General features: G+C 37.3%; 1 protein-coding gene across 2 annotated transcripts in view; it reads right to left on the bottom strand.

Moving 5' to 3' along the window:
- Positions 1 to 23,408, bottom strand: part of LOC106051365 (matrix metalloproteinase-24-like) — a 100,143-nt gene that overhangs the window by 33,022 nt on the left and 43,713 nt on the right. For both annotated transcript variants that reach the window (XM_056011931.1, XM_056011932.1), the window contains exons 3-8: positions 21,453 to 21,576; positions 20,116 to 20,223; positions 17,845 to 17,945; positions 16,585 to 16,792; positions 9,653 to 9,811; positions 5,898 to 6,044 (exon numbers count right to left, since the gene is read on the bottom strand). In XM_056011931.1, the coding sequence (XP_055867906.1) occupies positions 5,898 to 6,044; positions 9,653 to 9,811; positions 16,585 to 16,792; positions 17,845 to 17,945; positions 20,116 to 20,223; positions 21,453 to 21,576 (847 nt within the window). The remainder of the gene's footprint in view (positions 1 to 5,897; positions 6,045 to 9,652; positions 9,812 to 16,584; positions 16,793 to 17,844; positions 17,946 to 20,115; positions 20,224 to 21,452; positions 21,577 to 23,408) is intronic.

Here is a 23,408-nt window from a genome sequence, read left to right as displayed (position 1 = left end):
GACGGTTACATAGTCTTCACCGGGACTCGAGATTGAGCCTCCCTCGGCTCGATAGTCAAGCCTTTGACCACTCGGCCACAACTCCCCATTAACGGTCAACCAACCTTTAAAAAGCAAAATATAAAAATACTTAAAAACAAATTTTAAAAAGTGAGTTCGTCTAATGGGAAGAACTCCGCATTTAAAAAGATATAATTTAGAACTTATTGCCCTTTTTCGAAATCAAAATAGGTAATTTCCCATGATTAATTGAATAACTATGTTTAGTTAGGTAAAATAAATTTGTGGAAAGTTTCAACTTCATCCGAGAATGGGTGTGTGTAGAGATAACATACTAACCGCGACAGAGTGAGCTAAAATAATCTTTGTGAAAAGGAAGATTTATTTAAGGTGTTTTATCCTTTATCTTCTGTTTTTATAATTTATTTCAAATTTGTTTTCATTTGTTTTTTCTTTTGATACATAAAACCAATTGTGGAAACACATAAACAACTGTTACAAGAAGAACGCAAAAAAATCACATAAGAACAGGCCATTGTTATCTTAAAGAACCTGATCTAGACAGCGGATGTAGAAATACCAGACTACCAGAAACATGGATCAACAAAGTTAAGTGACATACCAGATGTTAGAAAATAAATGTGTCTCTCTGAGTAGATCCTTGAGCGGGAACTTTTTTTTTATTGTTTTTTTTTTTTTCGCTTGTAAGTGAGTGACATAAAAATAATTGATGCCAAAAACTTAAGAGATTTGTTTTTTTTTATAAGTCCAGGTTAAGTATTGAGTCTAAGGTCTATGCTTTTATTGCATGTGGTCTGTGTTTTTATTGCACATGATCTATGTTTTTATTGCATGTGGTCTATGTTTTTATTGCACATGATCTATGTTTTTATTGCATGTGGTCTATGTTTTTATTGCAAGTGGTCTATGTTTAATTGCACATGGTCTATGTTTTTATTGCACATGGTCTATGTTTTTATTGCACATGATCTATGTTTTTATTGCATGTGGTCTATGTTTTTATTGCAAGTGGTCTATGTTTTTATTGCATGTGGTCTATGTTTTTATTGCAAGTGGTCTATGTTTAATTGCACATGGTCTATGTTTTTATTGCACATGGTCTATGTTTTTATTGCACATGATCTATGTTTTTATTGCACATGATCTATGTTTTTATTGCAAGTGGTCTATGTTTTTATTGCATGTGGTCTATGTTTTTATTGCAAGTGGTCTATGTTTAATTGCACATGGTCTATGTTTTAATTGCACATGGTCTATGTTTTTATTGCACGTGGTCTATGTTTTTATTGCATGTGGTCTATGTTTTTATTGCAAGTGGTCTATGTTTAATTGCACATGGTCTATGTTTTTATTGCACATGGTCTATGTTTTTATTGCACGTGGTCTATGTTTTTATTGCATGTGGTCTATGTTTTTATTGCATGTGGTCTATGTTTTTATTGCAAGTGGTCTATGTTTAATTGCACATGGTCTATGTTTTTATTGCATGTGGTCTATGTTTTTATTGCATGTGGTCTATGTTTTTATTACACTTGGTCTATGTTTTTATTGCACGTGGTCTATGTTTTTTTTCCACATGGTCTATGTTTTTATTGCACGTGGCCTATGTTTTTATTGCACGTGGTCTATGTTTTTATTGCACGTGGCCTATGTTTTTATTGCACGTGGCCTATGTTTTTATTGCACGTGGTCTATGTTTTTATTGCACATGGTCTATGTTTTTATTGCACGTGGTCTATGTTTTTATTGCACGTGTGCTATGTTATAAAGCGTGGGAAATAATTTAATTTTGAGTAAAGGCTCGAGTCTTTAATTTTTTTAGGTCCAGAGGCGTAATTAGTAATGTGCGAATGGTGCGGGCCGCATGGGACATCAAGTGGTGAGGGGGCATCACACCTTAACTAAGTATGTATCAAGTTAATAGTCCCCAACACACAAGCATCTATCTAGAACATTCTTCAAAAAATCGACTCTGAAGAGTCTGGACCAACAGTTAGTGTTAATAAACTAAAAGCAGGATAATACACACTTGACTGAACGATCTCGGAGATTAGGCTTGAGCCTTTACAGATGATATTCGAAGACAGCTTGTCGCTCATGGATCTGAAACAATTCAGCATGTGGATAGCCTGACGAGAGTCTATTTAGAGAGGTTTAGAGGCCTCGAGAATCTGGAAAAGAAAAGTAGAGGAAGCCTTCAAAGGTTTGGTACTTCCAACAAATGCAAAACGGCGAGAAAGCTCTTAGAAAGCTCTAAGAAAAAAAAATCTCTGACAAAAAAAAAAAAGCTCTGAAAAAGCTCTTAGAAAGCTCTAAGAAAAAAAAAAAGCTCTTAGAAAGCTCTGACAAAAAAAAAAAAAAGCTCTGACAAAAAAAAAAAGCTCTGACAAAAAAAATCTTTGAGAAAAAAAGCTCTGAGAAAGCTTTAAGAAAGCTCCGAGAAAAACAAAGCTATGAGGAAGCTCTTAGAAAGCTCTGAAAAAAAAGTTTTGAGAAATCTCTTAGAAAGCTCTGAAAAAAAAAGTTTTGAGAAAGCTCTTAGAAAGCTCTGAAAAAAAAAAGTTTTGAGAAAACTCTTAGAAAGCTCTGAGAAAACATGTTCTTCTCAACAAGACGAAGAGCTAAATCTGCATCTAAATCCAAAGATGTGGTGGAGGTTATCACCGAAAATGTAAACACCAAGAGGCCAGAAGAGCTCACGTTCAGTCGCTTGCATGGAGGGAACTTAAAAGTTTGCGAGCAGGGAACAGACAGCAAAGCTCAAGTTGTAATTATAGAAGAGGGGAGACAACTAGAAAGAATCTAAGACATCTTTCGTTTTCTCTCCCTTTGATTTTGAAGGACATAATAAAGACAATTTCTGAGTCTGAAATTATTTTCCAAGTACGATCCACTCTTGAGAAAACATGTGCTTCGAACCAGTCCTAGGTCAGGACCAAGTACATACATGTCAGAACAAATACAAAATAAATTTATTGTAATATTGGGTCTATTACATTTGGAATTTATACCCTGATAAGACCAGGTTTAATAGTATGTTTTGTTATCCTATACTCTTAAGTGAGCAATTCTTGTACGTATGTATGTATATATAATATATATTTATATATATTGTTACCATCCTCCTCTACTATGCAGACTCTCTTCAAACTGCACCACACGACACAACGAACTTAAAGAACCTCACAACTCAGGGCTCCAAAGTATCAGTCAGTTTAATTGCAAATACATTACGAACACTGTACAATTGGCAACAACATTAACACTGTCTTTACAAAAACCTAGTCTTGCTCCGCCTGACTTCAAACACCGTGCTGGTTCTCGCCTCGTACTGGTCACATTGCGAGGTAACGTAAAGTGAAGACTTTCTGACACACTCGCTCTTATATAGTGTCTCTACTGGCCTACTCGAACCTTCTTGACCACTCCAGTTGATCACTTTCGCCGTGACTTGCGTGAGTAATATTTACGACATTGGTCCTCGCCGCACTGGCGTGTACTGTCACTGGTCACGGTTGACCGCTCGTCTAGCGCTGGACTGGGGCCATTTGCGTAAGCTAAAAACACACACAGCCTACGACCATCTGTGTCACCACCGAGTTTGTAACAATATATATATATACATTTTATTTCGAAAATTGCTCTAACGATTTTCTTTAGAATTTCTAGGTATGTGAATATTAATGAGAAAAAAATTCTCAACTCATTGGCCAAATTGGGAAAACTCGAGGTCGACCGTTATAACGATTCGAGGCTCGGTCACCTGGTACTACAAGGTTTATGTTACTAGGCATGGGATTGTGATCACGCGTTTTCAATATTTCAATTTCACTTTTAAAGAATGACTCAAAGAAAGGTTTCCAATCAGGTTGTTTTAAACATAGACTTCAACTATTGTATCAATGCCAAACACTGCTCTTTATGTAGATATATATAGGAGGAGGAGCGGTGGCTGAGTGATAAAGCGCTTGATTTCCGAAACGGGGGACGTGGGTTCTAATCCTGGTGAAGACTTAGGATTTTGAATTTTGAGATCTTTGGGACGCCTCTGAGTCCACCCAGCTATAAGCATGAAAGTAGAGCTATATAAAAGCTATAATAATAATAATAATAGTGAGAACCTGACATTAGTTGATGAAAATTAAAAGCGGCGTATCGTTGTGCTGGCCAAATAACACCCTCGTTAACCGTGGGCCACGGAAACAGATTACATTTACATCATCTGCCCCATAGATCGCTAGGTGTAAAGGAGAAATTTAGTTTTTTAAAAATATATATAGGTCTGTGGTTTGAAAGCAATCTTTTTAAACTGAGGCAAGAAAAGGTTGATGTTTCAGCTCTGTTATACTGATAAACAATGGAATGTTGATATGCAGTCAGGAGAACGAAGGGGGAAACAAAGAGAAAGGGAATAAGAGAAAGGGGGGGGGGAAGGCGAAGAAGACCTGAAGAATCAGCATGATAACATGACAGGAGAAAAAAAATCAGAGAAAAAAAAAAAGAGTAACTGAGAGCATGGAGAAGCGATGAGGGTAACGATGATCTGAGAATGAGAGAAAAGGTGGGGGGGGGGGCGGGCGAGCTAAACAACAAGAAAAAAATTATAGAAAAGAAAAAAAATATCAAGACTGGATAGTGGGGATGAGAAGGTTGCGTTGGAGATTGAATAAGACATTGAGAGATTAGCGTCCATATCGCTACTTGAAGGTTTGGGATACACGTGTAGCGTTCTCAGTCAAGCAGACGACAGAGTGCAACTTCCTGTTTACATTTCTGACACTAATTGCTGCGCATCAAACTGTGATCTTTCCATTGAGCTGGAAGCAGGCTTTAAAAAAAAAAAAAGTTTATCGAAAGTTCGGCAAGGTATGCGCGCCCCTAACGAAACTGAGACAATAAGAGTATTTCATAAAATGACTTACAAGTCATTGTAAAGCTTATCTTAATATTTATAATACACTAAGGAAAAGAAATACAAATTAAGGTTTAAAAAAGGAAAGTTCTCAAATACAAGCAATATATATATATAATATAATATATAATAATAATATAATAATATATAAACATATACAGCGGTCTCTGCCATGATGTAAGGAACTTTTTTTTTTCAATTTCTCCCCCCTCCTCTCCCCTCCCAGGCTACGCCACTGATTAAACTCACAGATTGAATTTTCTTAGTCCGTTCATGAAAAAAACAAACGTTTTGTCAATAAAAAAAAAAATAAAAATAAAAGGAGCAAAAGAAAAAATAATACTTTTTAAAATCAAAGCTTATCTAAGGGAAAGAACCGCTAATTGCTGCCATTTACTGAAAATGACAGGGTTTAGCTTCCTTTCTGATCTATAAAAAAACATTAATTAATTAGTACTAAGTGATTAACCAATTAGTTTAATTTTGGATTTATTCGTGTATTACCACCGACTATGAATAATTCTGCAAAAAAAATATTTCAACTTAATACGAGAAAAGAAGTTGGAAGAATAACGTGTCAACATGTAATAAAGGAATTAAATTCATATATACATCCACATCTCTCATTAAAGCATTTATTCCCCTTATTTCGATATCAAACGAAATGAGTAATCACCAACAATAAATTAAGTAAATGGTTAATTTTTTTTTTTTTTTGAGTGATTCATGTCTTGTCAGGTTCAATGAATAATTGAGCAAAGTTTTAACTTGATCCGAAAATGGGAAATGGGAGAAAAAAACATGTTCAAACTTTTTACCAGACAGACAAACAGAGTGAGTTGATATAAGCTTTGTAAAAAGGTGTAACTAGTAATGCTAGTTAGATCTATATCCAAATCGTCTAGCCTCTTTCTGGATCAAGCTTTAGTTCCTTTTAAACGTCTTACTGTCGAGAGTAACCTACCTTTGAAGATATATGTGTGGCCATCTGATGTCATGGTAACCGCGTCGATCTTAGGGTCATTACAAATTTTGGGTACCCTGGTAGTAACGGTGCTGGTCTGTTTAGGAATTATCTTGTTGACGTCATTGTTTTTAATTCGTCTTTGACCTAGAAAGTAAAAGCAATATCATCAATTTAAACTGCTTTATGTGCATAGACCATGGCTTATCGCTCTATTATTGTGTTTCAAGTATTACTCCACTTTCATTTTTTTTTTGGTATACAAAGGGAGAGTACCTACTGCTGTAAGAATATAGAGTTTGGTTTTATCTCCCCTGCTTTCCTTCAAACTGCGTGCATTGATTACTCAGCTGGAACCAAGTGCATGCTATCAATGTTATTACCTTTCAACTTACAGGTACAAGTGTTTAAATGACTAGGAGAGAGAGAGGGGGGGAATAGAGAGAGAAGAGAGAAAAGAGACAGAGAGCAGACAGAGAGGTAAAAATAAAGACAAAGAGATACAGAAAGAGAGAGAGAAAAGAGAGAGACAAATAGAGAAAATAGAGAGAGAACAGAGAAAAAAAGAGAGAGACAGAGTGAGAGAAAAGGAAGATACAGAAAGAGAGAGAAAAGAGAACGGCATAGACAGACAGAGAGAGAAAAAAAAGAGAGACAAAAGAGAGACAATGAAAAGAGAGACAGAGTGAGAGAAAAGAATGATACAGAATGAGAGAGAAAAGAGAGAGGCAGAGAGCCGGAAAGAAAAGAGAGAGACAGAAAGAGAGAAAGGAGAGAGATAGAGAGAGACAAAAAGAAGTAGAGAAAAGAGAAAGAGAGAGACGGAGTGAGAGAAAAGAATGATACAGAAAGAGAGAGAATAAACAGAGAGAAAGAGAAAAGAGATTGGCAGAGAGAGTGAGAGAGAGAAAAAACAGAGACAGAGAAAAAAAAAAGAGTGAGAGAGAGTCAGAAAGAGAAGCAGACAAAGAGAGAGATAAATGTAGAGTGAAATAGAAAGATAAAGAAAGAGGCGAGAACTTTTTTTTTACTTGATAAGAATTCAAATATAAATCAGGGGCTCTAACTACATTGCAAATACAACACATTTTTTTTTTCCATATAAAAAGAAGACATCCTCCGCCACCAAAATGGTTTGGAAAAAAACAACTGATTAATTGAAGGTAATGTGCCGCCCCCTCCACTAAATAATTATAAAGGACTTTTGTAATAAAATAATTAATTTCTTCAAATCATGTGTATAAATATTCATTTTTGAATAAGAGCAGTTTTGTTGCGATTATTTATAAGTAAAAGAAAACGTGTATAATTAAGCATACACATCTACTCGACTTAGCGCAATCGAAGCGGTCTAAGCATACATGAATGGCAAAAATTTATTTATATAATATGAAAATCTAAGACTGGCAAAAAAGTTGAGAAAAGGCAACTAACAAAAAAAGTATCTAGGCTCAAAACATATCTCACTTGTTCTACTTATGCTTAAAAATTTCTTAGCGATTCTAGATTGTTCAAAACAAAGACTTTCTTTAAATAATTGCGACACATTCATGCTAGAGAATAAACATTTTGGAACCTGAGGAATTACATAAAAACTGTCGCCATATTTGACTAGTTCCCCTTTCAGACCTAGTGACCTATAGGTCAGAGGATGTAAACGTCACTTGTTTCTGTGGCCGGCGGTTAACGAAGGCGTCATGTGGCCAGCACAACGACCAACTCACTTTACTTTTCCACACTTAATGTCATTACAGCTGGGTGGACTCAGGGGCGAACTAAAGATCCCGAAATTCAAAATCCCAGCCTTCTCCGAGAGGCGAACCCGGGACCCCTTGTTTGGAAGCCAAGCGATTTACCACTCAGCCACCGCGCCTCCAAGCCATATTTGACTATCCTGTTTTAAAAGTCAGTGTTTTCGGTGGAAAATGATGGACGGGTGCGGTAGAATGTCAACGCATTAATCAGGTACTCTCCCTCTCACCATTTTACAGTTATTATTAATGCTTTCATTAGTCATTAGCAAGGGGAGGGAACGACTCGATAAAAGTAAGAAATATATAGCAAATATTTATATCTATAATTCTCTTCTTCGCTCAAGAGTTTGGACGAGAAGAAGAAGTAAAGGAAAGATAACACTTTTATTTCTGCAAATAGAGTTATCCCACGATTATTACGAGCAAAAAATGTAGCAAAGTCATACAATGTATCATGAAAATTTTATTTCCTACATAGATCACGCTCAATAGCAAATTTACTAAATCTATGTATCTACGAGAATTGTTGAACTAAAGTAATTCTTCATTAGTTTGAGGCGCGAGAAGCTTCTTTCACCAGATTACACAATTACGGGATAATGCCTTTTTTTATCGCGCGTAGGATTGGCATTTTCCTTATTAAATGACACCCCATAATGACAATTTTTGTCTATATATTTAAGTAGATTCGTTGAATTTTCTAAAGATTTTAATAATTTCCGGATATTTCCAGGACTTTTTCGTATATTTTGCAATTTCAGGAGATTTCCAGGAGCTCCTGGTAAATCGACAGGAGGCAACGGAAAATCTGTTATAAGTTGTACAATGGTTTAATTTAATAATTTATACACCTAGAATTAGCGCGGGTCCTTTGAAAGTGCGGGTCCCACTGCGGTCGCATAAGTGCGGAGTCCACTGCGATAACCCAAGGCCGGCCCTGCAAAATAGCGGCGTATGCTACGGTGCCCGTCGACTAGTAACTTATATTAGTGACAGTTTTGCACCTACCGCCCCCCGCATCTGGTACTGGCAGCATATATTATTAAAATAATAAATAAATGTGTATACAAATTATGTGATCTCTCTATAAACAATCGCCCGCCCCCCCACTCCACACGAAGGGTTAGGGTCAGGTAGAGAGTAGATACAAACCCAAGAGAATCGGCATACATACCGGGAGGTGGCGAAATAATATAAAAATTGGTTAAAATATAAATAATTAGTAAGATAGGTAAATAATTTTTTTTTACACAAATTCGTTATTTCTCTGTAGAAATTCGCCTCTTCCGCCCCCCCCCCCCCAATCCGCCAGTGTGTTACCTTTGGCAGTAGAAGTTATAAAATTTGAAAAAATATTAATTTCAGCAATTAAAGCTCTGTCCACATTATCCCCCAAGACTTAAAATCCTGGTCATCTAAAAGTCCTGGTCATCTAATCCCAGTCACTAAAAGCCCTGGTCATCTAATCCCAGTCACTAAAAGCCCTGGTCATCTAATACCGGTCACTTAAAGCCCTGGTCATCTAATACCGGTCATTTAAAGCCCTGGTCATCTAATACCGGTCACTTAAAGCCCTGGTCATCTAATCCCGGTCACAAAAAGCCCTGGTCATCTAATCCAGGTCACTAAAAGCCCCGGTCATCTAATACCGGCCACTAAAAGCCCTGGTCATCTAATCCCGGTCATTTAAAGCCCTGGTCATCTAATCCCGATTCTTAATCTCCTTTTCCCTTAATACTTTTATTTTAAAACCAAAAAGTTTTATTTTAAAAATTATGACATTAGCTTTATTTCACCATTCTTGAATGGAAGAGTCAAGATGTACCATCCGGAAATGATGGAAACATTATGCACCATTCAGGCATAGAAAGTCCAAACTGCACTATTTCTGAATCTAAGAAGCATTCTCTACTATTCCCGAATCTAAGATACATACTGGATTATTGGACCATTCCTGAATGAAAGAAACTTGGCCTACTATAGTAAAGGAACCAAACCTACCGTACAATTCTTGAATGGCGGTAATGTCATCATGGTCCAGCTGAAAGTGACGCTGGTAGCCGCGGTAGAAAGGCGCCATAAGGGACGTACTGACGTCACTGTGGGACAAGCCCAAAGAGTGACCGAACTCATGGGCTGCCACTTGGAACATGTTGATACCTGGGAGGGGAAACAGAGATTTAACGAAATCAAAATAGTTTGTGACAAAGTAACTGAGAGAGAGAGACAGAGAGAGAGAGAGAGAGATAAAGAGAGATAGTGAGAGAGAAAGAGAGAGGGAGTGAGAGTGAAGGAGACAGAGGAAGAGAGAGAGAAAGAGAGATAGGGAGCGGAGAAAGAGGGAGGGAGAGAGAAAGAGAGATAGGGAGGGGAGAAAGAGAGAGGGAGAGGAAAAGAGAGAAGGAAAGAGAGAGAGAGAAAGAGAGATAGAGAAGGGAGAAAGAGGGAGGGAGAGAGATAGAGTTAAGGAGAGAGAGGAAAAGAGAGAGATAGGGAGGGGAGAAAGAGGGAGGGAGAGAGATAGAGAGAAGGAGAGAGAGTTAAGGAGAGGAAGAGAGAGAGAAAGAGAGATGGGGAGGGTAGAAAGAGGGAGGGAGTGACTGAGAAAAAGAGAATGAGAGAGAAGGAGGAAGAGAGAAAGAGAGATGGAGTAGAAAGTAAAAAAAGAGGGGAATTCAAGGGAAACCAATCGTCATCGAAGGCATGATCACTGACCTGCAGATTTGCAACCTGTGGTCAATTAAGACCAATAGCTCGTTGCCACGTCACAAGCCTTTGCGACTTGGCAACGAGCTGTTGGTCTAAACTGTCCACAGGTTACGACGTCGAAGGTCAGTGTTAAGGCCTTCTGTAACGAATAGTGTCGCTTCAAGGGCGATTAAAAGGCAAAAGTCTCAGAGTGTGAAGTAATAGAGTGAAAGAGACATGAGGAGGAAAAATTAGAGTGCAAGACACGTGGAGAGAGAGAGAGAGAGACAAAGAGGGAGAGAGAGAAAGAGAGAGAGAGAGTAAACAAAATGAAACACAACACACTTAACACTAAGCTAAACATAATTTTGATTTTCAATTTAAGATCTTTTAAAAACTTTAGAGGCTACATTGTCTTTATCTCTCCCATTATCATACATTTTTGCCGTCTTCATCATTATAGAACTAAAGCAATGACTGTGTCAGCAAGGCGAATCATTTGACCCCCACTCTCTTTACGAGAAAATAAAAATGAGTTAAAGGAAGCCAGTGCAGACAATCCATTTTTAGCGGCTCCCGTAAGGGGAAAAAGCCGCTATTAGGTTTGTGCAAAATGTCCGTCTGTCCGTCTGTCCGTCTGTCCGTCTGTCCGTCTGTCCGTCTGTCACACTCAGATCTCGAAAACTAGAAGAGATATGAAAAATATTATTTCATCATTAAATCCGGCTTGAAAAGTTTAGGTGCAACGGCTACTTTTGGTTTTCTAAAAGCAAACCGTTTAATTTATAAAATTAATTATGCAAGCGATTTTTTCATAAAAATACACCAATTCTAAAACAATTACGTAAATGTAAGGGAGGCAATGTTACAATATGCTAACAAAGATGGACAATTTTTGTGTATTTTCAGTATCACTAAGTCAAATATATTTTTAAAATGTACAGGAAATGTTTACAACAAATACAAATAATAGTTAAAGACGTTTTTTCTGGTCAACTAGCTGCTAAAATTAAAAGAAAACATTTCTGTTTGTTTATAAAGGCTAATAATGCACTTTGTATGTAAATATCACGCACATTTTTTTAAATGGACTTTTTATGCAGCGATTTTCGTGCAGTAGCGTAACGTCGCAACATGATCAGGTGCTAAACCAATTCCTTAAACTTTTTTTAAAAATCAGATTTTATTTATTTTTTGTTTAGTGCCCCCATCCGAATAAAAGAAGCTTATTTTTGTGCGTTTTGTCTGGTGGTCGGTCTGTCCGTCACGATTAGATTTAAAAAAACTAGAACTCTAAAAGCTATTGAAAATCTGATTTACCCTTTAATGTTCCTCCCATAACATCTCAATAGTTTTAAGTATCTAAAATTGATTGTTCCGGATTTTTTTGTGCAAAACTAATCAACGCCAACAAATGTTTGTTTGCTCTTCTAACTTATATTACATTCAATTTCCATGCTTAAACGTTGCAAAAACACATTATCAATAATATGTTGTTCCGTTTTTTATGTAAATAGCATATTAATGCTAAATCATAATCTCTATACTGACTTATATTTCATTAACTGTAAAAATGTTCCGGATATTGTTTTATAAAACATGAATTATGCCTAATGATTGTTTGAAATCGCATAAGGCTTTTATAAAAAAGTTATTTACTAGAATTGATTACTGAAAATTACTTTTTAGACATTTAATTTTCTTGTAAAACATAACATAGAAGTTTTGTAATCGATAAAGAAAGCTCCGGTTTTTGTTTCTTACATATCGTCGCCAGAAATTTCCGAATTTATTTAAAAATCTACTAACGCCAAATAATTGTTTGAACTCCCTCTTCTAATTAATAAACAAACAATCTTCTCATTTACGAAATAATGTTTTTACGGATTTTTATGAAAAATATTTTAACTCACTACTCTCTTACAGTACATTTAACTTTCTACCTAAAACATTAAAAAATCTAATTATCGTTAATATTTGTTCCGATTTTTAAGGAAAACAGAATCCAAACACCAAAGTAAGGTATGAAAATCTCTCCACGTGGCTGTAGTACATCTAATTTTTATACGAGACCATCCAAAAAATTTAATTAACGGTATTACATTTATCTGAAATTCTCTTTTTCATTTACTATTTATACAAACATCCGGAACAATCTATTATATAAACTTTTCAATTGTGTTCATACCTAAAATTATTGCGATGTTTTGAAACGTAAAATAAAGGTTAATCAATTTTTAATAACTTTTAGTTGTTTTTTTTTATATCAAGATAACGGACAGACCGACTGACAGACAAAACGCTAAAACAATGTGGCTTTGATCCTTTTTAAATAATATCTATTAGAACTCAGTGCACCAATGTCTATGAACCCTCGTTAAATATCTCGTGTAAATAAAGACATTTTTTTTTTATGGTACCGGTACTAGCCTATTGTGAGGTAATGGAATTTTTTTTCTTTGACGTCATATGAATGGACTCTTTAAATGTAATGTTAAAAGAACGCACTCGGTGCACCAATGTCTATTAACCCTCGAAAAAATTGCTTGTATTAATGAAAACATATTTTAGTCTAACTAAGCCGTGTGACGTAGTGTTTTTTTTTCCTTTGACGTCACATGGAATGAATTCTTTAAATGAAATGCTAAAAGAACGCACTCGGTGCACCAATGTCTATGAACACTCGAGAAATGGCTCGTGTTGATAAAGGTGATTTTTAGTCTAGCTAGGCCTTGTGACGTAGTGTTTTTTTTTTCCTTTGACGTCATATGGAATGAATTCTTTAAATGAAATGCTAAAAGAACGCACTCGGTGCACCAATGTCTATGAACACTCAATAAAAGGCTCGTAATGATGAAGGCGATTTTTATTCTAGCTAGGCCGTGTGACGTAGTGTTTTTTTTCCTTTGACGTCATATGGAATGAATTCTTTAAATGAAATGCTTAAAGAACGCACTCGGTGCACCAAAGTCTATGAACACTCGATAAATGGCTCTTATAGATGAAGGCGATTTTTAGTCTATCTAGGCCGTGTGACGTAGTGTTTTTTTTTTCCCTCTGAAGTTATATGGAATTAATTCTTCAAATGAAATGAAAAAAGAACTCGGTATAGTAATGTTTATTAAGCCTCGTTATGTGACTCGCGTTTAAAAAAGGAATGATATCTTGATTTAGATCTAATCTAGATTTTTTAAACTAGATCTAGATTTTTATTACAGTATATCTAGATCTGGATTTATATTATAATTAAAATTATTTTAGAGTCTAGATCTAGAATTTCTAGATCTAGTTTAGACTAAAATAGACTAGATTAAGATGTAGAATTTCAATTTCTAAACTTAAAGTGTAAAAAAAAAGTGTAGATTTTCATTTCCAAACGTTTTGATCAATATTGTAATGTTTTAATATACTAAAACTAATCTACTATTTTTTTATTAAATTTAAATTTAAATTTACGGCAAATGAATCTTTGAAACATTATTACTTTTGACCATCGGATGGCTGCCTGGTCGTGCGGTTTGCGCGCTGGACTGTCGTTCAGATTTATGGATGGCCCAGGGTTCAAACCCTGCCCGCTCCCATCCCCCGTCGTCCTGCGGGAGGTTTGGACTAGGAAGTAATTATCTTCAACTCTGAAGGAACATCCGAAACGTGTAAAACATTTTACATCAAAATTAAATCACCTCTTGAAAATTATTTGCGAATATGCAGATCCGACAGGGATCCGACTTCGACGGGGGCCGCCTCTGAGTTTGTGTAACACAAACTCTCTTTGTAATCTTGTTATTTTAAACTTTTCTCTATCGTTGATGCGGAGTAATTTCTCCTTCGCACGGTTTTCTTTGAAAGTAGTGCGTCGAGAGGTGAACGTTCCAACGTTATCTTCTGCTTAATGAACGCATGCCAACATGGCTGAAAGTTGGCAGTTGCAAGTTATTTATTAGTTGTTTTTAAAAATATATTTATAGTATGTAACAATGTATTGCGTGATCAAAGAATGTTTTTATTCAATTAAATTATGCTCTACAAGGCTCATTCATATCAAATGTTCCAATTTTGCAAACCTCTCCCGCCCCCTCTCCTTTTGTTCCCGTGTGTTACCCCATCTCCCACTACAGCCCAGGTAGATCTACGTACAACAATCTTGAAACAGGCTAAGTGCTATTATGCTATAGAAAACAAGGTTACAAAAGACAGTTTGTGTGGAAACACAAACTCAAAATCGGCCCCCGAAGTGGTCCACCCAGGCAGGCTTCAATATTTTCAGAAAGAACATCCAAATGAAATTATATCAAAGACAAATAAGAGATAAGAATGGAGAAAGAAGGCTAACAGATCTTGTGTAGTGCCCCAACGGTCCCGCAGATCAAAGGATAGGTGAAAGTGAATGCAAAGTTAGATGTGAATCTGGCCTAACTAGTTCCTCTTTTAGACCTTGTGGTCTATAGGGCAGATGATGTAAAGTTCATCTGTTTTTGTGGCCTACGGTTAACGAGGGTGTCATGTAGCCAGCACAACGACCAACCGCCATTACTTTTCCCCAACTAATGTCAGGTACCCATTACAGCTGAGTGGACTCAGAGGCGCCCAAGGATTCCAAAGTTGAAAATCCCAGTCTTCACCAGGATTCGAACCCGGGACCCCCGCGCCTCCCCTGGCCTAACTGATGTCTTTTAATTGATCTAGCTGTTTTGAAAAGGCTGAATCTCTTAATCGAATCCTGAAAAAAAAAAATGTAAATAATTGCAGATTATAAGTTTAAAGTTTAGGAAAATAAAGTTTACAAGATTACTATTTGCTTTAAATTAGGTCTAACTTATAATGCATACTAATGAGTTTTTTCTCTTTAAAAAAACTGCTTGCATAACGGATTTTAAAAATTAGATTTTTCGCTTTCAGAAAAAAAAAGTAGCCGTTGCATCAGAACTTTGAATGGTCTAAAATAATGAAATGTCGGATTTTCAATATCTTTTCTAGTTTACGAGATCTAAACGGGACGGACGGACAGACGGTCAGACGTACAGACATTTCGCACAAAACTAATAGCGTCTTTTCCCCTTTCGGGGGCCGCTAAAAAAAACGCGGTTTTAACTCTTTCTCTCCTAATTGACGATGCCAACGTTGATTTGACCCCCCCCCCCCCCCCGTTAAACTAAATGGATTTTTGGATTTATAAACTTTAATTTGTGTTGTGTAAGAAGAGCATGCATTATCCTACAATTCAATACCAACTATAACATTTTATCTTATCTTATCTTATATAATACAGACGTTACTTCAAAAAAGAAGATGATTACGTCCTACGCGTCATGCATTTAGTCATGCATATTAACCAATGACTTAAATTCTGCCAAGTCACTGGTTTTCCTGGCTAGCTCAGGCAACCCATTCCATGCTCTTAACTCTTTCTCTCCATAATTATTTACCACATTTTGGTGGAATCAACGTTGGTATCGTAAGTTAGGAGAGAAAGAGTTAAGATAATATATTAATATTAAATCTAGTCTAAGCTCCTTTGGATATTAAATTTGGGCACATTTAGTACTTTCTGGTATATTATGGTTGTGTATTTTATATTATATGTGTAACCCATGTATGCTGTAAATAAATACTATATTATAGTATGTATAAGTTATTTCCCTTATTCGATATCCGACAAAATAATTCATAGCCAATAATTAATTGACTAATTGGTTAATTTTGTTTTTTGATTCGTGTTTTGCTAGATACAATAAATAATTGTCTAAGGTTTTAATTTGATCCGAGAATAAATGTGGGAGAATTAAAGTGTACAATTTTCTGAGGGGTCAAAATCCGACATATTTAGCCATATTTGTAATCCTGAATGATTAATTACCCTTGTTGGTATCAAACAAAATAGTTAATAACCAGTGATTAACTGACTAATTGTTTTAATTGATTTATGTCTATGCCAATGAATAATTGTGCAAAGTTTCAACTTGACCCGAGAAAGAGGTGAGGGAGAAATAACGTGTAATAAATAAATAAATTAATTAAAGCTTTTATATAGCGCTACTTTCATGCTTATAGCATGCTCGGAGCGCTTTGGTCCAATCTCGCTTGTGGACCAGTGGGGGTAGGGTGTATCTGGGAGACAGTTTTTACCTTTTACCAGACAGAGAGACAGAAAGAGTGAGTTGATATAAGCTTTGTAAAAAAAATATCCCACTCTGACTTCTTAAACTGTTCTTGGCACACCTGACAGTGAAAGTAGGTCAACTTACCGGAAGACAGGTTGATGGTCCACTCTTCGTCGTCATCAAAGTGGGCGTCTCCGCCGTACTGGGGGAAGAACGCATGGGCCAGCGTCTGACCACGCCCGTCAAATGGGTTCCCGTCGCCGTGTTGACGCCTGGCAAACTTGATGTCAATATCAACTTTCTCGTCAAAGGGTCTCAAGATAAAATTTAGTGGTGTAACATTTCCCCAGACCTGTTGAGAAAACAAGAAAAAAACAGCTACCAATGGACCTCATTCACTGAATCTGAAATTGTCTAGTAGAGTTGTGCGTCGCACTTGGAACGCTAAGGCCAGCAAAAGAGAAACAAAAGCTCCCTTCCACCGGAAGTGGGCGGCGAGTTCCTCCTTCCCGCCACCCTGTCTGGCGGGGGGGGGGGGGGGGAGGGTTGTGAGACTCGGGGCTAAACTTTAGAGTTTGATTCTGCGTTGACTTCCATTGGACACGGACACTCCGGACTCGCGGACTAGAGGCCGAAGGGACACCGCCATGTTCCTTTAATGCAACATGCTAACCGTGCGGAACGCGCCATTTGTGTAACGGCCTCTTAAGGGCCCAGCACAGTGCAATGAGGATACTCTCGCACCCTCTTAGGCACACCCCCGGAGCCTTGAGCCTTGTTTCGCCCCCCATTTGGCCTGGTCGTCCCCTCTCACGATTGTTTCCCCTCGGGCGCCACGATGAGGGAGGGCAGCAAGCCCGGGCATTCACCGAATCAGAAACCCCATTGGTAACGGAACCATGCTGAGAATTACTCCATTAGAGCACGATAGAGGAAGTGGGCAGTGATTTTTAAGGTCGCCTTGCCCCCGTACAAGGACAGCCCTAATGCCGCACCTGGACCAGTTATCTCTCTATCCCGATCGTCCTTCATAAAGAATGGGGTCTACTGTTTCTACGCCCTCGACGCAAAGGCGGCACCGTTCACCAATCTTAAATCTTAAATAAACAACATTGAGCCACTCGATTCCCTATCTCTTATATACAAATCAAGATCTAATGTTAATCAACAATGGTTATCAAGTCACAGTTTTTTTTTCGTTGTTTTATCAATATTATCACGTGACCGTTCATTTTGGTGAATGAGGTTCTTTAAGAACTTTGCGTTTAGAGATAGAATCAAATTATTTTGGCTCCTAAATCGGAAAACTCGGATAGATTGAATCCCTTCAAAAATCTGGGCCAACACATAAAGAAAAATACAAGCATATTTTACATGAATAAAGAAAAATGAACAATACCTGACCTTTAAGGCTTCATAAACTTCCTTCTCCGCTCTGTCACGTGACAAGCCTCTCGGGTACTCCGAGATTTTGAAGGTGAGGTTGTGTTTGGCCCACTTACTTCCTGAAATAATAAGTTATTTTTAGAAATGACCTTTAGAGTAACACCATTAGTAAAACCACTGAACCTAGGAGCACTCCAGGGCAGAAGACTAACAAGCAAAATATGTAAACATCCTTTAAAAAAAACCACAAAGCTTATCTAAGGGGAAGAGCTCCGTCCTTCAAACGATATCTACCAATAAAAGTTATTTCCCTTATTCGGTGTCAAACAAAATAATTATTTACCAATTATTAACTGTATGGTTCTGAAACATGGAGAACAACTGAAGCGACAACAAAAAAAAAGTACAGAACTTCATCCACAGATGTCTGAGAAATATTTTAAAAATAAACTGGAACGACAAAGTAGAAAACACCAAACTGTGGGAGATGAGTGGACAGAAAAATATAGAAGTGCAGATCTTAGAGAGGAAGTGGAGATGGATTGGTATAGAGGTGCAGATCTTAGAGAGGAAGTGGAGATGGATTGGTCACACCCTTAGAAAAGATACCAACAACAAAGCTAGACAGGACTCAGAGTGGAACCCCAAGGACACAAGACGCAGAGGAAGACCAAAAAGAACATAGCGACGCAAGGTACTAGAAGAAGCCTAGAGGTCAGGAAAGAGCTGGGAAGCCATTAAAAAACTAGCAAGAGACCGTGGAGAGTGGCGTGTTTTTCTGAGGCCCTATGTTACATGAGGAACTCATAGGAAAAATGATGATGATGATGAATTAATTGATTAATTGTGTATTTTTGTTTATTAATTCATGTTCTGTTAGGTACAATAGTTCATTGTTTAACGTATCAAATTGATCGGAGAATGCGTCAATCGAGAAATAATGTTAAAATTATTTAAGGGGACTAAACCCAACAAATTTAGCCATATATGTGAGTACTGAAGTATTAGTTTCCCCTGTTGCTATCAAACAAAATAATGAATTACACTTAATTAATTGTCTAATTGGTTACTTTGTTTTGTCAATGAATAATTGGGCGAGGTTTCCGTTTGATCCCAGTATGGGTGTGGGAGAAATAATGTGGACTCAATTTTTACCAGACAGACAGACAGACAAGTGAGTAGATATAAAAGTGAAGTAGCAATAATACATACAAAACTGAATACAAGCACACAAAAAACACAACCTAATGAAATACTCAGTAAGACCCAAAGATAAAAACACATTTCTTATTCCATATGTTGAGACAGATTCGTACAAGGTCTCCTTCTTTCCTAGTCAAATTAGAGCATGGAACTGGTTGCCAATATCCATCAACTAAACCTATGACTTAGTAGATTTAAAATCATAACTAACATATAAACAAAAAAAGTAAAGATCCGTTCACTGCTCCTGGTAGATTCTCCAATCAGAGTCCCATTTCATAAACACACAAATGTTAAAGGTCATGGTACCAATCCATTAGAGAAAAAATAAGGGCCCTAACTTAGTTAAAGATACATCTTTCAACCTTCTTTTTTTTTTAATTTTTGTAGCGGGATTCGCTACACTTTGTGGCGACGTTTTGGCAGGCGAATAGAACCACTTCATAAATCTTCGGACTCGAAGACAAGCGTTATTATTATTATTTTATCATTATTTTCAATGAATAAGCTTCATGTCTGCTGAAGCAAGCATTATTTGGTGTATTATAAGTACCACTGTACTGACCTATGTACACATATAAGTAATTTGAACTTGACGTAACGAACTAAGCACATCAATTAATACACATCAAAAGAATGCGCGTTCTAGAACCCACAACCACAGTTTGAAAAAATAGATGTGATTCGTAAACATCACAACCTGTGGGCAGTTTAGACCAGTAGCTCATTGCCACGTCATACAGAACTGTGACGTGGCAACGAGCTATTGGTTTAGATCTCCCAAAGGTTGTGAAGTTGCAGTTGCAGGCAGGGGCGTAGCTAGAAATTTTCCATTGTTTGGGTGGCCCGGGGGCTTGACCTCTTTGTAGGCCTCTGCATTTTGCGTAATATTTAATTTTTATTTTTAAAACATTCAAGTGGGGGCCCGGGGGGATTTTCAAATTCTCCCCCCTCCTCCCACCACCCTAGCTACGCCACTGGTTGCAGGTCAGTGTTCAGGCCTTCTAGAAGGATTGGTCTCACTTGACACCGGAAGAACGAATAAATAAACGAACACACACACACGCACGCACATGTTCTGCTGACCTTGCAAGGCGTATCTCTTTTTTCTGGCGCCCATTCCGAGCTCGATGTTATCTTTGTTGCCACACCTTGGAAGCTTCATCATAGCTTGCGTCATGTTGTCCAGTTGACCTGCGAGTCAAAAGACACACACGAAAACCATTAAACTGATGAATTGAAACGAAATTTTTGAAAAGTTAACTTTTTAATTTTCGTCTTTTGGCTAAGTGTTGAGAAAGTAGAAAGAACAAAACAAAACAAGAAAAAAAAATACTTAAAAAAAAAAAGACAAAACTTCAACTAAGTCTAATTGTATAATTAGTTTAAATAGTCATGTTATTAAATTTGTAATAGATCTAATGTGCGATTAAAAACAGATTTACCTATTGTTTTTATTTAGCGCTATTTCATGTTTCTCAATACACTATGATCCTATCAGTGTTCATTAATTGGACCAGTTGGTAAAAAGTGAGTTGGTGAGAGGAAGACAGAAAGAGATATTTGGGGTGAATTTGTCTGTAATCCCTTTTTAAAAGCATTTATAAAAAAAGCGAAAAGGAACGACCTGAATTCGAACTCATGACTCAACCCAGCTCAAGCCGACATACTAACCACTCTGCTGGTGAGGTGTGTATGAAAATAGAAGATTCTATACTCATATATTGTTTGTTTCAAACTTAGTTTAAAGCGGCGACCTCTAAGGTGACTAATTCAACTTATACCACCACTTCAGTCAAGTACAATTTCTTTCCCTTGTTTGAGATACCCAACACAATAATTTATTGCCAATAGTTTATTTGGTTATTTTTTTTTTATTGATTCTTGTGTTGCCAGGTAAAAGAAATAATTGTGCAAACTTTCAGCTTGATCCGAGATTGGGTGTCGAGAAATAACGTGTACAAACCTTTTTAACGGACAGACGGACTAAACGAGTTGATATAAGCTTCGTAAAAAATCAACCCAAACCATCCGTAAGGAAGTTGAATAATCTAGATCTGTTTAGTATCGAACAGTGGTGTAGCTAAGGATTTGGTGGCCCGATGGGCTTCACCTCTTTAGGGGCCCTGCAATTTGACATTAGACACCATGCCACGAGAACATGACGTAATCTTTAATGTAGAAACACATTTCGGACACTTATCTGGAGGGCCCCGTCAAGTGTGTCCCGGGGCTAGTTTCAAATTAGGACCCCCTTTCCACACCCTAGCTACGCCACTGGTATCGAACATTAGAGATGTATCAGCTCTTCTATTTTATTTTCTTATGTCTGTTTTCTTTGCGCGATTGAACTCTTCATACCAAACATGCAATGACTAAAATCAGGTATTTCCTAAAAAAAATTCGAATATCTAATGTCTTACCAGTCTGTGGTATTCCCGCCATTTTTTGAAAAGTCTTTAAGGCCTGAGTGAACGACTGCTCCGACCTCAAGGCGCCAGTCTTAGGATCTTGTGGCTCCAGATAGCCGAACTGAACCAAATAGTCCTGAAGATATTAACCAAAATATAAACATATATTGATGATATACCAATCTTCATTTTAGACGAAATAGAGATTGGAGCACCAAAATTAAATACGAATACAAAGCACGTTAGAATGTATTACCTAACTAAATATCTTCAAGAATTTTTTGGGGCCGCCTCTCTGTGTGTGGCCACCGGGTATCTTGCCTTCCTTGCCCTCCCCCTTACTACGCCACTGATCCCTCGTTCTCTCTTCCCCTATTTCTCACGGACTACCGCTATATCTTCCTATCTCTCTATATTTGCCTCTCTATATCTTACTCCTCTCTCGCTCTCTCCTTGCCATTCTTTCTCTCTCTCTATCTACCCCAACTCTCTCTATACCTCCCTTTTTCTGTAATTACCTCTTTGTCTTCCTCCCCGTCTCTCTCTCTCTCTTTCTCTCTCGCCCCCTCTCACAAAAGTTTTATGGCATAGTTATAGCTTAGATTAATGCTGCGTTCAGACATAACTTATTATAAATGAAAGTTAATACACATGTAAAAGGTATTCTTGAAAGATGAAACGAGGCTTATTTGAATCTCTTGGACGAATATCCTCGCACCAATCTTGTTTACCTAACAACTGACACGTCACTTCCTGAAAACTATCTCGTCATCAGTTTTTGTGGCGTTGAGAAGTTCTGGTTTAGAGATTAACTTTTCAAATTAAATCAAATTTCAAATTTTATTACTACACCCCTTCCATCTTTCTCCTCGAGAAAGAATCCGGTTAGGCTAATGTGAAAGATCTGGTACACCTTTTAATATTTCAATGATAAGCATTGAGATCTTGATTTAGAAGACAATGCGCATAATTTTCCTGAACATTAATCATGAATCAATAAAGCCTTACATTCGGACATTCTTGAACGCGATAGTCGTTTCAAGAACGCGATAGTCCTTTCAAAACAGATGTAAGATCTAGACCTAGATTTAGTCTCTTGCCAAATTTACATTTACTTATTTTTACTTTAAAAAAAAATTTAACGGTCAAACTAGAGTTTTCCAAATGTGGCCAACAAGTTAAAGATTCTTTTCTCAACGATATATATCAACTGTTAAATTTCTAAGAAAATCTTTAGAGCCATTTTTGAGATCAGCTGTCCGCCCACTTGAATAGAGGTATTGTAAGAGAGAGAGAGAGAGAGAGAGAGAGAGAGAGGGAGAGGGAGGGAGGGAGGGAAGCACTGGGACGTGATCATAATGAATAGCTACCTCGAATGTCAGTGACTATTTTAGCCCCTCGGGGCGTCGCTACACAAACCAGGCACCTCATTTGGCCCCATTATCTATAACTTTATGAAGGAATTATTGGAGACTGTTTATAGTTTATGACACATTGGTACACTTTCTGTCACGCGAAATAAGTCTAAGAGAGAGAGAGAGAGAGAGAGAGAGGGAGAGCCTGACCGAAACGCAAGCAAAGACATAGACGGGCAGATATATTGGCAAAGAGAGAGAGAGAGAGAGAGAGAGAGGCAAAGAAAGAGACATTAAGACGGAGAAAAATACTCAAGCAGTAAAACATAACGACAAATGGAGAGAGAGAGAGAGAGAGAGAGAGAGAGAGAGAGAAATTAAGAGAAAAAGAGACAGAAATATTTAGTGACGCAGAAAGTGATCGAAATAGTTTTAAAGAATTAGAGAGAATGAGAGAAAGAGAGAGATGAAGAGAGAGAGAGAGAGAAAGAGAAAAATGAGAAAAGGAGAGAGAGAAAGAAAGATGGAAAAAGAGAGAGAGAGAGAGAGAGAGATTGACAGCAGTAGCGTAGCTAGGAATTTTACATCATTTGGGGGCCCGGAGCCTTGACTT

Source organism: Biomphalaria glabrata, chromosome 15 (genome assembly GCF_947242115.1).
Source record: "Biomphalaria glabrata chromosome 15, xgBioGlab47.1, whole genome shotgun sequence".
Lineage (NCBI taxonomy): Eukaryota > Metazoa > Mollusca > Gastropoda > Planorbidae > Biomphalaria > Biomphalaria glabrata.
Note: the sequence above shows the minus strand (reverse complement) of the source record. Positions and strands in the feature narration are given on the sequence as shown.